Below are 18,012 nucleotides of genomic sequence, written 5' to 3'. Positions count from 1 at the left end.
AAATGAACATTGAATAAGAAAAAGTGAATACTTTCCGGATGCACTGTATCTGATAATGTAACCAAGTTCATATGAGCAGGGATAAAATAATGTTAAACAATAATATCATGACCTGATATTTCATATTTCACAAATCTAATTTAATAAAAAAATATAATTACATTTAATAAAATGCAATGATGAGCTGTTTTGAGGTTGTCTGACTTTCCTCCTCCTGTGTATTTCTCCTTCCGCAGGTGTTCGGCTCTGTAGATGAGGTGGACCCGATCGAATCAGAGCCCAAACCCAAAGACGAGAAACCACAGCCCAAAATCCCAAATGGCACTCTGCCCAATTGCACCAGTTCTCCAGACTCCGGACACCCTTCATCCCGTAACTTCTCCGTGACCTCGGCCCTCTCAGACTGCTCTCCGAGCACAGAGGAGACATCCACACAAGAGTCAGGGTCCAAAACCGCCGGCCAAAAGCCACCGTCAGGAGACCAGACCAAAGAGGAGCGAGCGGAAAACAGCTCCACTACTCAGGACACGGTCAAAGAATATGCTGAGGTTTCACAAACAGAGAGCGTTATAAAAGCTGCAATAAAGCCTCTAGAAAGTGACAAAATGCAGACTTTGAATTCAGAAGACGGCAAACCCCAGACTTTGAATTCAGAAGACGACAAACCCCAGACATTGAATTCAGAAGAAGAAAAACCCAAGACTTTAGATTCCCAGACTTTGAATTCAGAAGAAGACAAACTCCGGACTTTGAATTCAGAAGAAGAAAAATCCCAGACTTTGGATTCCCAGACTTTGAATTCAGAAGAAGAAAAACGCCAGACTTTGGATTCAGAAGAAGAAAAACCCCAGACTTTGGATTCCCAGACTTTGAATTCAAAAGAAGACAAACTCCAGACTTTGAATTCAGAAGAAGAAAAACACCAGATTTTGAATTCAGAAGAAGAAAACCCCCAGACTTTGGATTCCCAGACTTTGAATTCAGAAGAAGACAAACTCCGGACTTTGAATTCAGAAGAAGAAAAACCCCAGACTTTGGATTCCCAGACTTTGAATTCAGAAGAAGACAAACTCCGGACTTTGAATTCAGAAGAAGAAAAACCCCAGACTTTGGATTCCCAGACTTTGAATTCAGAAGAAAACAAACTCCGGACTTTGAATTCAGAAGAAGAAAAACCCCAGACTTTGGATTCCCAGACTTTGAATTCAGAAGACGACAAACCCCAGACATTGAATTCAGAAGAAGAAAAACCCAAGACTTTAGATTCCCAGACTTTGAATTCAGAAGAAAACAAACTCCGGACTTTGAATTCAGAAGAAGAAAAACCCCAGACTTTGGATTCCCAGACTTTGAATTCAGAAGAAGACAAACTCCGGACTTTGAATTCAGAAGAAGAAAACCCCCAGACTTTGGATTCCCAGACTTTGAATTCAGAAGAAGACAAACTCCGGACATTGAATTCAGAAGAAGAAAAACCCCAGACTTTGGATTCCCAGACTTTGAATTCAGAAGAAGACAAACTCCGGACTCTGAATTCAAAAGAAGACAAACTCCAGACTTTGAATTCCCAAACTCTGAATTCAGAAGAAGACAAGCTCCAGACTTTGAATTCAGAAGAAACATCCAAGACAGTAACACAGGAGGTGGCAGATTCAGAGGATGATGCAAACTCAAAAAACACAGCTGATGTGTCTCAAAGAGATACTAAAATGCAAAACAATGCTGGAAAATCTGAAGAAAATGACATGAATGAATCACAACAGGATCCTGTTGAAGAAACAACCAAATCTTCAAAAGAGGTTGAGATTGAAGATCCAGGACATGCGTCTTCTCCGTCTGGAGAAGAAAACACAAAATCAAAAGCAGACCCAGAATCGTATTTGAAAATGGATGAAGGTCAAGACGCCAAATCTGATCCACAGCCATCGCTGGATGTTACGAAAATCTCCCAGACGGATGAAAATAAACTTGAATGTTCATCTGAAGCACAGAATGTGATACAAACTCTGAATGAAGCCATCAGTGCACCGCAAACGATTGGCTGGGACGCCGGTCGATCCATAATCAAACAGATCACCGAACCAGAGCCTTCCCTATCCAAACAATCTCCGGACATGTCCGACGACTCGCCCTCGGCACTGGAAATGGAGGATATTGCTTCGTCTGTGGTTTATATGTCCTCGGAGAGCAGCGTTTCCAGGACGCCTCTGACTTTGGCTCGTCCCATGGCACCGGAGAAGATAGTCGTGGGAATGCCGGCTCTGGAGCTCTGCATGGAGCCGAGCATCAACACCAGTCCGGAGGGAACAGACTCGGCTCTCTCTGAGGAGGAACCGGAAATGGACAACTCATTCCCCAAACCAGACTCTCTAGCCGTCACAGGAGACAAGAACGACATTGTGTCTCCAGTATCATCTATCGGGACCACCTACTCGGTATATCACCAAAAACATAATCAGTTTAAAAGAGTCATCTGATGCCAGTTTTCCACAAGTTGATATGATTCTTTAGGTTCTTAATGAATGTCTATAACATACTTTGGTTTCAATCTCTCAATTGTAGTGTAAAACAACACCCTTTTTACCCAGTCAAATTCAGTGCGCTGTTTCAGTGCATGTCCCTTTAAATGATAATGAGCTCTGCTGACCCCGCCCCCCTCTTCGTGGTGACATGCAGTTCTCTGAAACAGAGTAAACTTTAGCTGCATTCATCATGAAACTTTAAATTCTTAAAAAACATTCTAGACACATTTAGATAGATCGGGGGACTCATTCCTTTCAAATACAGTAATCCACTGTGTCTTAAGCGGTTTCGTGACCACAAGACAACAAACTCCAAAAAGTCACCATGAAAGTTGCTACTAGGACTTGTGTTCTATATTTCAAGTCTTCTGAAATCGTACAGTAGCTTTGTGTGAGGCACAGACCAAAAATTAAATCTTTGCACTCCTTTAAACGTGCTAAACATCTTATTCGGTGTTCCACTAAAGGATTTGGCTCATTTCTGGTTGTACTGTTCCTATAAATGTGTGTGATCTTCAAAGTTATATATTGTCTTCTCGTTTGTTTTGCAGCAGGAGCAGGTTGACCTTTACACACTTAATCTGCACCGCATTGACAAAGACGTCCAGCGATGTGACAGAAACTACTGGTATTTCACCCCAGACAACCTGGAGAAACTGCGCAACATCATGTGCAGGTAAAATAAAGCTGATCTTATGTTTTAGTTTATTAGTCTCTTCTGCTCATCAAGGCTGCATATATTTGTTAAAACTTTACCGTAAAAACTGTGAAATATTATTTTAATTAAAATAAGCTATTTTCTATGTGAATATCTGTTAAAATGTAATATATTTCTGTGATGCACAGCTGTATTTTCAGCATCATTACTCCAGTCTTCAGTGTCACATGAGCTTCAGAAATCATTCTTATATGCTGATTTCTGATTATTATCAATGTTGAAAGCAGCTGTGCTCAAAAAAGTTCAAAAGAACAGCATTTATTTGAAATATGATTTTTTGTAACATTATAAATATCTTTACTGTCGCTTTTGATGCATTTATTTTTAATAAAATGTATAATTTTTTCCAAATCTAAAATTGGATTAAGTGAAACTTACCGTGTTTTTTTGTTGTTGTTTTTTTTTTGTGCGCGTTAAGTTACGTTTGGCAGCACCTTGACATTGGATACGTCCAGGGAATGTGTGACCTACTAGCGCCCCTGCTGGTCATCCTGGATGATGGTATGTTAAGTCTGAGTTTTACCCTATTTACTCCATTAACCCCTACTGAGCATTGCATTAATATAAAAAAATGTATAATTATTTTTGCCTCTAAAAATCTGATTGGACAAATATATAACTTGATGGGACAATTATTTATTATGAATATTATCCAAAAATATACCGTTTTGTGTGCGTGTTAATGCAAACTTTTTTAGTTTAACACGTTACAAAAATGTATTGTAATCAAGGCAGGGGCAAGGCTAGGGTTGGCTATCTGACTCACAATTGCTGCTTCTGTCACTTTGTCTCTTGCATTACCAAAAAGTCGATTAAATCTAGCTTAAAACTGTGCATGCATGTAATATATTATATGCGAGTCACATGTAAAGAACATGTCTCTGAAATGGTTTTCAAAACTGACCTGGAGCCCAGCACTGTCTCCTTCATCTTAAGCACTGATTCAACTCGTCAGTTAATTAGTAGAGACTTTAAGACCTGAAGTGGGTCAGAAAATACGTTGAGAGAAAATACGATTTGTGTCAGATCTGCGACACGATCAGCAGCTGCAGCTCTTAAAGTAATAGCAACCAAAATAACCGAATAACCATCTGCAGTGATGAAATTAATCACTTATAGCTTTAAGGATTACTCTAAAATTAATTTAGGATTTAGTGTTTGATAACTTCAGTTTCAATTTCTGTATATTTCTGCAGAAGGGCACAGGTAAATATGACATAATGGGTTTATGTTTATTGCTAGCTCTTGATTATACTGTAATTGCTGTAGTAAATGATTAAATATTGTCAGGAAAAACTATTTCACAGAGACATCAGTATTAATTGGTATCAGTGACACTGGCCTTCATGCAATTAAACAACTATTAAAAATATATACTGTAGTTGTTTGTACATTAATTTGAAGATTGAATGTCTTCAAATAAATTGCAATATTAAAGTATATTTACATATAAAACTTTAATGTAAAATGGGATTAATCATAATTAATTGTGACTAATATCAGAAAAAAATTAGATTAGTTATTTTTTTTATCAGTTGACAGCACTATTAAAAATATACTGCCTTTGTTATTTTTGCATTAACTTGAAGATTGAATGTGAAATTATTGCAATATAAAAGCATATTTAAAAACTTTAATGTAAAATGGGATTAATCGTGAATATTCGCTATTAATTATAGAAGCAAATGTGAGATTAACTAGGTTTTTTTAATTAATTGACAGCACTACTAAAAATATACTACTTTTTTTGCATTAACTTGAAGATTGAATGTGAAATTATTGCAATATAAAAGTAAATTTAACAACTTTAATTTAAAGTGGGATTAATCGTGATTAATCGCAGTTAATTTAAGATTTTGTTGTTGTTGTTGTTGTTATTTCTTTAATCAGTTGACAGCATTATTAGAAATATACTGCCTTTATGTTGCCAATATAAAAGTATATTTAAAAACTTTAATGTTAAGTGTGATTAGGGCTGCACAATTAATCGAATGGATGGCACAATTACGTAATTATCCTTCAAAGCAGCAATTAATCGTTCACTTATGTTATTCTGTGTGCTTAAGATGCGTTTTTTTAAACAGTGATTTTAAACTTAAGCAATACACCTATTTTATTTTGCCAAGTGATTATTTGTTTCTGATTGATATTTGACTGTAACTCAGAGGCCATGGCCTTCAGCTGCTTCACTGAGCTCATGAAACGAATGAACCAGAACTTCCCTCACGGAGGAGCCATGGACACACACTTCGCCAACATGCGCTCCCTCATCCAGGTTTACTTATTAGACACACATTCTGCTGATGTTCTAGTCTCTCTGTGTGTGTGTGTGTGTGTGTGTGTGTGTCTCATGTCATGATTGTGTCGCACCTCTTCAGATTCTGGACGCCGAGCTGTTCGAGCTGATGCAGCAGAACGGTGATTACACACACTTCTACTTCTGTTACCGCTGGTTTCTCCTGGACTTCAAGAGAGGTGAGTGCACTGTAAAAGACTCATCTTGCATCTTGTTTATACTGCAAAACAAAACAAAACAAAAATGTGAATTAAGATTACATGCTAACTGAAAAAAAGCATGATTAATGACAAATCAAGCGAGTCAATGTTTCATTCATAATTGTTTCTAAACTGATCAGCTGTTTAAATGAATGACTCAGTGAGTACTACTCAGTGATCAGTGAGTACTACTCACTGAGTAGAATTAATATATATATATATATATGTATATAACTTTATTATAAAACATCATCGAGTGTAATTTAAGCGTTTGAATACAAATCAGCTTATTCTAACCTTTAATATTCCAGTAATGTAGCACCAGCGCTTGGTTGAGATAATCTTTTTCTTAATGTACTGTACCTGATATATACCCAAAATAATCGAATCGAATCGAATCAGAATCAAATCAAATCGCAAGCTTGATAATTGAAATCGAATCGTCACATCTGTACTAGGAAACATTACTTTTACATTAAGTAATTTAGAAGACACTTTTATGCAAAGTAAGGATAAAGCAATCAAAATCAACAAGAGCGCAATGATACGAAAGTGCTACGACAACAAGTCAACAGCGCAGTACACATAGCAAGTTTTTTTAATGATATAATAAATAGCTTCTTCTTAGCTGATTCTTGAAGATTGCTAAGGACTCAGCTGCTGGGATTGAGATGGAAACACCTAACAATGCTGTGAGTGAGTGCTGTTGTTCATCTTTCTTTCAGAAATGGTGTACGATGACGTGTTCTCGGTGTGGGAGACCATCTGGGCCGCGCGTTACACCTCCTCGGAGCACTTCGTGCTGTTTATCGCGCTGGCGCTGGTGGAGCTGTACCGCAACATCATCCTGGAGAACAACATGGACTTCACCGACATCATCAAGTTCTTCAACGGTGAGCTGACTGACCAATCACTGAGCACTAGGGCTGGGAGATGTGATGTTTAGCCACGATGTTATGTTTTAGAAATCAAGGAGTCACAATATGCCGGTGAGTGCAGTAGAAAAGAAACGAACGATCCAACCTCCCTCAGATTCCAGATTTTCAAACATTGCTCTATCATAACAAACCATACATGCAGAATCAGAGCCGCTGTGATGATGTCTTTTGTGTGTTGATCTAGAAATGGCCGAGCATCACGACGTCCCGAAGCTGCTGCTTATGGCCCGAGAGCTGGTGCACAAGGTCCAGATCCTGATTGAGAACAAGTGAACCCACTTCCTTTAGCAATCTGAAGACGCTCAGTGTCATTAAACTAACCCTCAGCTCAAACAAATGCCAAACTAGTGTTGCTTTCATCTGCCCAGACTTAATATTATTGTATTATTCGATTAATTTATAGCGAATGCATAGTGAAATATGAAGTTGTAAGAGTAAACGTGACTGCGAATAGAAAAAAGATGAAGAGAGATATTATAAAAAAATAATAAATAATGTAGGATGCTCTTGAGAATAGTTTTATACGAGGTCGTGGATGGCTATGAAATATATAAAGATGATCTATGAATGGCAGGGATGGCGTGCACCCTTTCTAAAACTAGAGGTTTTCTAAAAGCACAAAGTATTAAAATTAATGCTGTATATTTATTTATTTTTTTAAATGTGTGAAAATTAAGACATAAATCATTATTGTGGATGTTTAGCATACTTCACACGTCACTTCGTGATGTTTGCACAGAAGAAGAGATGGCACCTGTTTGCGCCTGGGAAGAAAGTGATTTTTTTGTCATTTTCAGCTGATTGGGAGAATCTCGAATCATATTTCATCTCTAAATACAAAGGAAAAAATAAGAAATGATAATTGCATTCTATTTTTAGGACCATTAACATGTTTAAATATTTGTGAAAATTTAGTACATCATTATTGTAAACCGTTTTTTATTTATTTTTTTATTTAAATTAATTAAAGGATGTAAAATAAATACTACAGTGATGTGTGTGTGTGTGTGTGCGTGCATTTATATATATATATATATATATATATATATATATATATATATATTGCATTACAGTAATAAAAATAAAAATAGGCAGATTTTAATTTTTTCCCCCTCATATTTCACCTCTAAATACAAAAAAGAGAGAAAATTTTTATTTGCATGCTATTTTTAGGACCATAAATATTTTTGCATGTTTGCACTTTTTTTTTATTGTTACTGTAAAACATATTTGTTTAATTTAAATGCTAAAATGAATGAACACTACCATGACGTGTGTGTGTGTATTGCCATATTACAGTAATGAATATTAGATTATTTATTTGGTGATAAAAAGTGATTACTTGTCTTAAAAATAAGATGAATTAGCTTTTTCCTCATATTTCACTTTTAAATACAATGGAAAATAACAAGAAATGATATCTGCATTCTATTTTTAGGACCTATTTTTAGACTTTTTGCATGTTTGTTTATTGCATATCATCATTGTTGTAGTGCATAATGTAAATGTCACAGTAGATTGAATGAAAATGAGATTTTATTTATTTATTCGACAGGGTTTGAATGGCATGCAATGGTCTTAAAAATAGGCGGAAATTCCTTTATGCAAAAAAGAAAAGAGATTGATTTCTTCCTTTTGGTTTTTGGGGTGAAATGTGAGCCGCATGTTTTCTTCTCTCAGAGAATCTGTTGAGCTGCTACACAATGACGTACCTCACTCAGTGAAGCTACTTTACTGTCAAAACAACCCATCACCACAGTTTCATTCGTATTGATCTTTTTGCCTTAAGTTCAGGGACGTGTGTGTGTGCTGATGTTCACGTATATCTGATATCTGCCATATAGACATGTGTAAGTGTGTGTGTGTGTGTGTGCTCTTCTACCAGCAGCCAGACTTTTGTAAAGTGTCCCGATCTTTCAGCACTTGTTGGATCTGATGTGATTGTAGTAATCTGCTGTAATGAAGTGTGATTGATTGAAGTGCCAGTGTTATCGACACTAACTCCCATCATATCTGTCATTTCTCTCTCTGTATGCATTGCTGTTTATGCCCTGTAACATAAGCTTACTCTCGCTGTACGTAGCTCATAATATAATATCTACAAATGTTGGACGTGTGAATTGTAAAAACCTCTTCTGATCGATGTATTCGGCTCACAGCCTCACTACTGACACAAATGATTTGTTGAAACTGTATTGGAAACCTATATATTTTTATCGTCCTCTGTGAAACTACATAGTATATTGTCAGAACTGTCTGCTGCATATGATATAATCTGTATTATAATATTTAATAAATGTATGTGTTGACTGGTTTTCTGGTGAATCATGTGTTAACTGCTTGGGAATATATATATACACAAACATGTATATTTGATGTTTACATTTACAAAAGATCCAATTAATACATTAAAAAAAAAGGTAAAAAAAAAAAAAAAAACATTTTGCATTACCATGAGGCATCATACACATTCCTTTTAATATTTTTTTATTTTGTGAAGAATTAAACACTTCTAGCCTACTTCAGAAGCTAAATATAAATTTTTAGCACCTCTCCATTTTATTTATTTAATTATTTATTGTACAGAATGACATGGTTCTTCGTTAGTAAATATTGACCTTAAATTTTCATTTTCCTGTTTTTATTCATTTTTCCTTATTATTATTGTGAAAAAAGAAATGGATTTCAGTAATTTACTAATTACTTGATGTATTATTATTATTGTAAAGAATGAGACTTCATTTATTTCAGTAAAGAAGTAAATGTTATATATCCAGCATTATTATTTGTATTAACTATTATGATTTTTTTAAGGACATTATTATGTTTCTCCAGTAATTATTGACCTTTAGTCATTCCTATTTATTTAACGCAGAAACGTCTAAACTATACAAAAAAAACAGTTCACGGTTTTTCCGTTTGTTGTTTTACGTCTTCTTAGCCAAAATTTTTATTCATTTAATTATTTTGGTTTTGTCCTTGGGACTTTTAAACGCGCTTTGCTGACTGCTGACGTAATCATCGTGCGCCACGCGGGACCACGTGTCATCGGCGAGATCACGGGAGTAAACGAACAGTGACTCTCGGCGGACAGAACACGACTCTGAACCGCCAATCCGCGGTGTTTGTGGCCGGTGTGAAGATGGACAGCGTCGGCGAGGGCTGCACGGAGCTCAAGCGCGAGTATGAATAGTGTTTTAACCGCTGGTTCTCCGAGGAATTCCTGAAGGGAGACCGGAGCGCGGATCCGTGCAGCGAGTTATTCCGCAAATATCACACGTGTGTTCAGGTACCGCCCTGCATGGATCTATATACACGCATATGAGCATTACAAGTATGTAAGGTGCGGAGAATGAGAAATGTGAGCGGTCCATCACTGATGCTCTCGTGTTTATCTACAGAAAGCCATCCAGCATAAGGACATTCCTGTAGAAGGTGTGGAGTTCATGGGCCCGAACAGAGAGAAAGCGGACAGCTGATGGCTTGGTTGTCTTGGATATGGACTGGGACAGATGTGTTGGCATCATCAGGACGCTCGGACTGCAGCGATGACCCTTTGATGGACAGACACTTACCGTTGAGACTGAAACTGAACATCCAGTGCTTAGCTTGATAGTGAATGGTTATTAGAAAGGAGCATGCTTGAGCTGTCAGCTTTCTAAACATGCAGGAGAATGCATTGTGCATCGAAAAGGGTTCAGGTGCGGCCCTTTTCCCTGGAAGCTTGTTACGTAATTATTAAAGGTAATTGCTACATTTTGTTTCATTGGTTTTTGCCCTCCTCACAATTGCAAATCGGACTTATAAATCGGAGTTTATATATTTTGCAATTATTTTAGTTTATATGTTTTCACTAAAGAAAAAAAAGCTTTCTCTTTTAATTTTGACTTTTTTTTCTGAATTCTAAATTGTTTTTTTCCACCGCAGAATATAAATGGGCAGTTTTGACCTTTTATCTTAAACAGTTGGCTTTTTGCTTGCAATGCTTTTTGTTAGTTTGTTCACAGACTTTTTTTTTCTTGTTATAGAGTTAATCATATTTTTACTTTTTTTCTTGTGTGAAAAAGATTTTGAAAAAGAAAGGTAAGAAGCAACTGCAATTACTTCACTCTTACAATTCTGACTTTTTCCTGAATTCTGAGTCTACATTTATTTTTTTGTATTTTAAAAAAAAACTTTTATTTAAAAAAATATAATTTGTTCTTAGAATTCTGACTTTTCAATGTCAAGTGTATATCTCCGTCCATTTCCCCCTTCAGAGTTATAAACTTCTGAGTTTACATCATGCAATCTTTCTGTGAATTCAGATTTCGGATCTCAGAATAAATACTTTTTTTTCACACTTTACCAGTTTTTCTTACAGTTCTGTCCCTTCGCTCATTGCTTATTCATTCATTGTTCAGTTGGAAAACACACGCTATAAATTATGGCTCCGATAACAACAAACTCCAACATTACTGGAACCTAGTTCCATCTGGAGCGTCAAATCAGAATAAATCAGTCTATAACACTAATTGAACACTTAAACTAATGGACTAATCAAAAATCTAATCACTATCTGATTGTGCCAATTAGCCTGAAATGGGCTTCTCATACATTTAACCCAATGCATTTCCATGCATTTAATCAGCTGTGATTGTTTTTCATTTGTTACCAATTTAAAAGATTTAAACATTTACACGTCATGTGGATAAATGGCTCAGATAAAACAAAGAACATCTTATGATTTATATATGCAACTGCACAAACATCTCACTAAGGAAATATTGAGAGCCCAAAATAATTAAAAAATATTAACTGCTATAGATTAACACAATGTTAAATTTATTAACTACATTAACGTGGACTAACAACAAGCAATATTTCTAAAGTATTTAATAATCTTAATGTTTCAAATTTGTTAATCAAGTATCTGTTAACATCCGTTGATGCATCAAGAACCAGCATTCAGTAATGCATGTTTTAATTAATGCACAATAAACCAATTTATTATTGATAATTCAATGATTGCATATTTTAAACCCTGTTTCTAGGTTTTCTGTTATTATTTCCATCACTCCTGCAAAACACCAGTTTGTAAAAATGACTCGATGTAGAGTGACTTAGATTCAATGCTTTAATTGGAAAGAAATACAAATAATGCATACCAATCATCACATGATACAAAACGAGAAAAAAAAAATCACATGGGGTGATTCCAGAAAGAAAAAAAACAAACATTTTTTTAAAACTTCAGCCTTTTATGCAAATCATAAAAAATTAATAAAACAGTCGATGTCTATGAAATGGATCAGATTAATCACAAACAACACATCAATATTCAAAAAAGACAAAACAGGTTATTCATCTTCAGATCGTTCCCAATCATAACCACATCTGTAAACATATGCAGCATTTTTAACATATTCGCAAGCTCTCCATGAACTGAACGGTGAATAAGGCCATTAGGGTTCCTACACTGGAATGTACATTACGAAGTTGAGAAAGAAAAGATGTGTGGTGCTGGAGAAGGCCGCTCATCGATAGTGTCGCGGCAGAGGACTGTGATGCTGCAGCGGCGCTCGGCGGGACGGAGGGCTATGACGGGTCATGTGACGCGGGGGCGATCGGTAACGGGGCGGTGGGGACCCTCTGCTCTGGTACGGGGGCGAGTATCGTCCTCGAGACCTGGAGCGGGAGCGTGAGCGACCCCAGCTTGTGTCCCGCTCCTCCATCACTCTGATGAAGGACGTCTCTCCCTGACACAGACACACAATATTCAGAAACAAAGACAGCCACAAACCACCAAGACACCAGACAAAGAAAAAAAAAAACTCACACACATACATATATTTGTATAGGATATACAGTCAAACCAAAAGTTATTCAGACACCAGACACTATAGTTGTGACCCTGGAGCACAAAAACAGTCATAAGGGTCTTGTTTTTTTTTTTTTTACTGAGATTTATACAATTTTCCATTGATGTCTGGTTTGTTAGTGTTGGAAAATATTTGCTTTTAGAGATGCAACTATTTGATGATCTGGAATTGAGGGAGCAAAAAAACCTGAACATTGAGAAAATCATCTTTAAAGTTGTTCAAATTAATTCTCAGCAATGCATATTACTAATCAAAAATTAAGTTTTGATATATTTACTGTAGGAGATTTACTAAATATCTTCATGGAACATGATCTTTACTTAATATCTGAATAATTTTTGGCATAAAAGAAAAATCGATTATTTTGACTCAGACAATGTATTGTTGGCTATTAAAACTGCTTTTGTGCTCTAGTGTATTTAAATTAAACAGCTTAATAATTTTTGGTTGATTGTAATCGATTACATACCTTTCTATCAAAGTTATCTGACATTATCAAGATTATTTTTTTCTGACTCAAGAGTTCTTAGCTTCTTAAATGTGCATTAAGTATAAATAAATAGTAGGTTAAAACTGCAATGCAATGCATTCAATATTTGATTTTCTGTTTAAAAATGATTTTATATATCACTAGTCCAGAAAGCACCTGAACTCAAAAGTTATGTAATTAATAGATCATATGCAAAAATCTTAAACTATAGACTCACATATACACTACAGTTTAAAGGTTCGGGATCAGCAAGATTTTTTTTGTCTCTTCTGCTCACAAAGGCTACATTTATTTGATCATAAATACAGTAAAAATAGTGAAATATTATTACAATTTTAAATATCTGTTTTCTATGCGAATATTTGTTAAAGTGTAATTTATTTCTGTGATGCTCCGCTGTATTTTCCTCCAGTCTTCAGTGTCACATGATCTTCAGAAATCATTCTTATGATAATAAACATTTCTAATCACTATCAATGTTAAAATCAGTTGTGCTGCACAATATTATGTGGAAACAGTGATGCATTTTATTTTTCAGAGTTATTTGAGGAATAGAAAGAACAGCGTTTATTTAAAATAGAAATCTTTTAAAACATTTACATTTCTCAACTGTAACTTAAAAAAAAAATACAATTTAATGCATCCTTGGTGAATAAAAGTATTAATTTCTTAATATTACTTACCTCTTTTAAATTGATTAATAACTTATAACAGATCTAAAAGTTGTAATAAGTTGAAAACAAAAACATATTATAATACATATATAATACATATTATAATTTTTTAAAAGACCTTAAATGGAAGTCAATGTTAGTGTATCAGAAACTATATATGATAAACAAAAATATAAATGTGTATAATAATAGCAGTAAGTCCCAAGAAGCCGTGGTTTACAATGAATTTATAACAGCTAAGGGGCGTTGATAAGCACGACTCAAAGCAGGGCTTACTGTTTTTATAAAACGGTTATTCCATAAACATATTAAGGTTTCACAAAATATAACAGAGCAAATAAAGTGTAATAATATTAATAAAAACAGTAATCTTCCACTAAACAATGTAGCTCCTCAGAAACAGTTGTGGCTGCAACTAACTGGTTGCCGAGCAACACACAGAAGTAAACAAACGGTGTATGTTACTTTGTAGCGTAATTTAGAACAGCTTTGAACACGGCTCAGCCAATCAGAATCAGGGAGCGGAACTCTCAGTTTTAGAAATACATATCTTCCCACAGGAATTCAAATCATTAATGCATGAGAAGATAAAGAGCAGTTAGAGATTAAACAATAAACTGTTTTAGGCCAGGCATATTTATTTTTATCGAACAATCTTTTTATAAATAAATAAATGAAACCCCAGAGGGATGAAGTGATTTTGTCTGAATTTTAAGTTTAGTAAAGTGTATCCCAGGACCCTGACCTGATGGGATCTGAACTCTGTGCTGTCCAGGCGTCTCAGAGCGTACTCCATGTCCTCTCGTCTCAAGAACTCCACCACCCCCTCGCCGTCACGCTGCACGTCTGCGAAACACACGTCTCCAGCCTCCCGCATGTGGTCCTTCAGATCCTGCCAGCTGCCGGAGGGAGGAAGACCTGCACACGGCACACAGCTAGTCTTAAAGTGCTGCAAACATCTGTGTCAGATGAAGATGCATGCAAACAAATGACCTGGCTTTTGCACAACAACTCAAGCGTTCACATCCGTTACAATAAATGATTATCAGTAAGTAAAAAGTAAAGGTGAATAAAAAAAATTAAAAAAAATCACAATATAAAGGGACAGTTCACTTAAAATCTAAGATCGTGTCATTATTTACTCACTAAATCCATCTTCAAAACACACTGAGATATTTATAAAGAATCGGAGAGGTTTATGTCTCCACAAAAGGTAAAACAAATCCATATGAACTGAACGTTTAATTCGAGGTTTTTGATGAGATACGATCAAAAAGATGTGTTCATCATATAAAGAAATGAAATCACTTCACAGGACGACGATCAGACTTCTTGATTCGTGTGAATTTGTTTAAACTTTCTGGAGCTTTTAAAGACTTGTTTAAAGGAGAGAGAGAAAACCCCTAGGGTTCATCATTAAACCTCGTGTTTTGAAGATGAATTATGGGTTCAGTGAGTAAATGGTGACTACATTCATTTTGGGGTGAACTGTCTCTTTAAATACTCTTTAGTTATATTATTGAGTTATTTCACTATCACTGATATTTATTTATATACTACTACAATTTTTGTTAATACTGTGAATTAAATTTTACTTTTTAATGTTACTTTAATATTATTTTTTAAATTAATGTCTATACAGTTGCTTTTATTCATTTTATTTCATTATTAGTTATTTTACTACAAGATAAAGTAAATGAAAATGAGAATTGTTGCCTTGGCATCTTATTAATAATCTGAATTAAATTTTGTTTTTATATTTTCCCATTTTTGTTTTAAATGTAGTTAACGTTTTAGTACATTTTTGGTGTTTTTTTTTTTTCATTTCTGTTGTTTTTAAATATGTCTATACAGTTTTTATTCATTTTATTTAAATTTTAGTTATTTTATTACTAGACAAACAAACAAAAAATGAGAATTGTTGCCATAATAACTTTTTAATAATTTTAATAAAATTTAACTTTTTTATTTTATTTTTATTATTTTTATTTTAGTTACCTTTTTAATAATATTTGGTGTGTTTTTACCATTTCTATTGTTTTCAAATATGTCTATACAGTTGTTTTTATTCACTTTTAGTTCAATTTTTGTTATTTTACTATATTATATTTTGTTTAGCTTATATTTATTATATATTATATTTTCACAATGAAATTCTAGATTTTTTTCATATTTTACCAATGACATTTTTAAAAGTTTTAGTAACCTACAGTAGCCCTGTGATACAATTCACTGAAGTAGTTTTATCAGGACTATTTTAATTCTTTTTATGGAGCCTCAAACCTCGTAACTCACCCGTCACAATAACGCGAAACTCAGATCTGCGCGATGGAGGTCCAAACCGTCCCCGCGGTCCTCCTCCTCCTCCCGCAGGTCCACTAAACTTGGATCCGGAAGATCGTGGATATTCCACACGCAGCTTACAGTCTCCAAACCCATATCCATTCCTCCCAAAGACGGCGTCCTCTGCATCCCTAGAGGAAGAGAGGAAAGTGCTCCTAATTTTCGTTCTACACGTGAAAAAGCCTTGTCCGTGTTCTCGGAGGGCGGCGCGACTCACCGTGGATCCTCAAACCGCACGAAGGCGAACGGGATGGTGCCTCTGTTGTTCTTCAGCTCAATATCACGAATCTTTCCGTATTTGAAGAAGAGATCCTCAATGTCCCTCTCCTGGACGTCCATGGGAAGGTTTCCCACGTAGATCCGTCCGTCCGACATGGTTCGAATCCCGCTGGACCTGCAGCCTTCGAGGAATTACAGTGTTTTTACAGCGTTGAGAACATCCAAACTCTAGTCCGTCCTATTAAAGCCTCTATTTATAAGTCTAAACTCTGGCGGCTGCAGAACATGACGAGTTCAAGAAACCCAGAACACAGGAGCCTCCAGAACCACAGTCTGAAAACAAACTTAAAAAACAAGGAGAATCAGTTAAAATGCACACTCATAAATCATTAGGATATTAAGTAAAGATCATGTTCCATGAAGATATTTTGTAAATTTCCTACTGTAAATATATCAAAACTTAATCTTTGATTAGTAATATGCATTGCTAAGAACTTCATTTGAACAACTTTAAAGATGATTTTCTCAATTTTTCATTTTTTTTTGCTCCATCAGATTCCAGATTTTCAAATATTGTCCTCCTAACAAACCATACATCAATGGAGAAATTATTTTTTGTATAATGTATAAATCCCAATTCCAAAAAATTGACCCTTCTGACTGGTTTTGTGGTTCAGGGTCAGGATCAATATTAAGTGACTATACTTCACAGGCCTAGAAAAATGACTTTTAATATGAAAAATGCCATGCAACATATATTTTAATAGACTGCAGATAATAAATAACTCTTAAATCAACCTCTTATATTTCCTTTGTAAAGAGAATCGCTATGCAAATATATGTGTTTGAATATTTTATACTACAATCAGTTCATATTTAATCATATTTTAATTCTGCAGACTTTAAAAATTCCATAAAAGAAGTCGAATGCAAGCAAATCTGAGGACAGCCATATCTCTTCTTACGCATTTAATTCGTTAATTAATTCAAAATATCAACCTAAATACGTTCATTTCCACTAGTATATAGTATTCATTTTTAAGAAAAATCTAAAATTGTAATATGTGTGTTTAATAATAACAATACAACACACTCATGTTAGCATACTAGCTGTTAGCTTCTTTGTTGAGACAACTGCTCAAAGCGAAATGTAAAAACAGCAGGAAATAACAAGGTCGGGGTTTTTTTCTCACGCACGAATGTGTAAAAGATTAAATATAACTGAGATTAATAGTTTGATTCACCTTTGTAATTTGCAGATTGTGATGAGGACCGAGGATAAACACGCGCACGCGCTTCCCCGGATCAGGAAGTGACCGACACCAACTTCCGCCCCCTTCAGACCGAGACGAGCAACTGCTTAGCACGGCTGACACTGCATAGATAAATATAAAGACCGTTTTCATCTTAAATTATTTTTAATTTTAATTTTATATCATTATACATTTTTTTTAATGTCAAAAATGAAATGAAACGAAACAAAACGAAAAAAAATTAACTTCTTGAGAAAGCCAACTTTTTTACATTTATTTTTTTTATTAACAATAACAGATAAACATAGAACAAAAACATATGGGGGGATGCAATCACAATTAAAGGTAATTAAATAAATATACAATAAAATTTAGAGTTTCACAAGAGGAAATAGAGCTATCAATCTGAAGGGAGTGAATTAACCTTTTTTTTTAAATAAGCTTTTTTTTTTTTTGCCAAATTCAAGCCATTTGTCTCTAGATCTTACAGAACCTCCC

General features: G+C 35.0%; 3 protein-coding genes across 7 annotated transcripts in view; 2 read left to right on the top strand and 1 right to left on the bottom strand.

Moving 5' to 3' along the window:
- Positions 1-7,358, top strand: part of sgsm1b (small G protein signaling modulator 1b) — a 34,951-nt gene extending 27,593 nt beyond the window's left edge. Inside the window, exons 19-26 of one of the 3 annotated variants that reach the window (XM_059539098.1) lie at positions 237-597; positions 658-2,435; positions 3,074-3,198; positions 3,659-3,741; positions 5,406-5,515; positions 5,619-5,715; positions 6,462-6,629; positions 6,859-7,358. In XM_059539098.1, coding sequence (XP_059395081.1) covers positions 237-597; positions 658-2,435; positions 3,074-3,198; positions 3,659-3,741; positions 5,406-5,515; positions 5,619-5,715; positions 6,462-6,629; positions 6,859-6,947 — 2,811 coding nt within the window. In that variant the 3' untranslated portion in view covers positions 6,948-7,358. Of the gene's footprint in view, positions 1-236; positions 2,436-3,073; positions 3,199-3,658; positions 3,742-5,405; positions 5,516-5,618; positions 5,716-6,461; positions 6,630-6,858 lie in introns of all 3 variants that reach the window. The other 2 variants (XM_059539097.1, XM_059539095.1) reach the window with 2 other exon arrangements.
- Positions 7,359-9,612: 2,254 nt separating this feature from the next.
- triap1 (TP53 regulated inhibitor of apoptosis 1) lies at positions 9,613-10,623 on the top strand. Its single transcript, XM_059538948.1, is given in 2 exon segments — positions 9,613-9,963; positions 10,076-10,623. Coding segments are annotated over 2 exon segments (225 nt in total). The 5' UTR covers positions 9,613-9,816; the 3' UTR covers positions 10,154-10,623.
- Positions 10,624-12,181: 1,558 nt separating this feature from the next.
- On the bottom strand, positions 12,182-17,648 carry srsf9 (serine and arginine rich splicing factor 9). Of its 3 annotated transcripts, none has more exons than XM_059539321.1 (5): positions 17,506-17,648; positions 16,260-16,605; positions 15,995-16,173; positions 14,445-14,617; positions 12,182-12,412 (listed from the first exon to the last, which is right to left on the bottom strand). In XM_059539321.1, the coding sequence occupies exons 2-5, from the start codon at positions 16,415-16,417 to the stop codon at positions 12,191-12,193; spliced, it is 732 nt and encodes a 243-aa protein (XP_059395304.1). In that variant the 5' UTR covers positions 16,418-16,605; positions 17,506-17,648; the 3' UTR covers positions 12,182-12,190. The 3 variants fall into 3 exon arrangements, with proteins under 3 accessions (XP_059395304.1, XP_059395307.1, XP_059395305.1); XM_059539324.1 differs by having other exon boundaries at positions 16,260-16,443; positions 17,506-17,635; XM_059539322.1 differs by having other exon boundaries at positions 16,260-16,594; positions 17,506-17,600.
- Between the last annotated feature and the right edge of the window lie 364 nt (positions 17,649-18,012).

Source organism: Carassius carassius, chromosome 45, assembly GCF_963082965.1.
Source record: "Carassius carassius chromosome 45, fCarCar2.1, whole genome shotgun sequence".
Lineage (NCBI taxonomy): Eukaryota > Metazoa > Chordata > Actinopteri > Cypriniformes > Cyprinidae > Carassius > Carassius carassius.
This window is presented reverse-complemented; position numbering and strand designations above follow the sequence as displayed.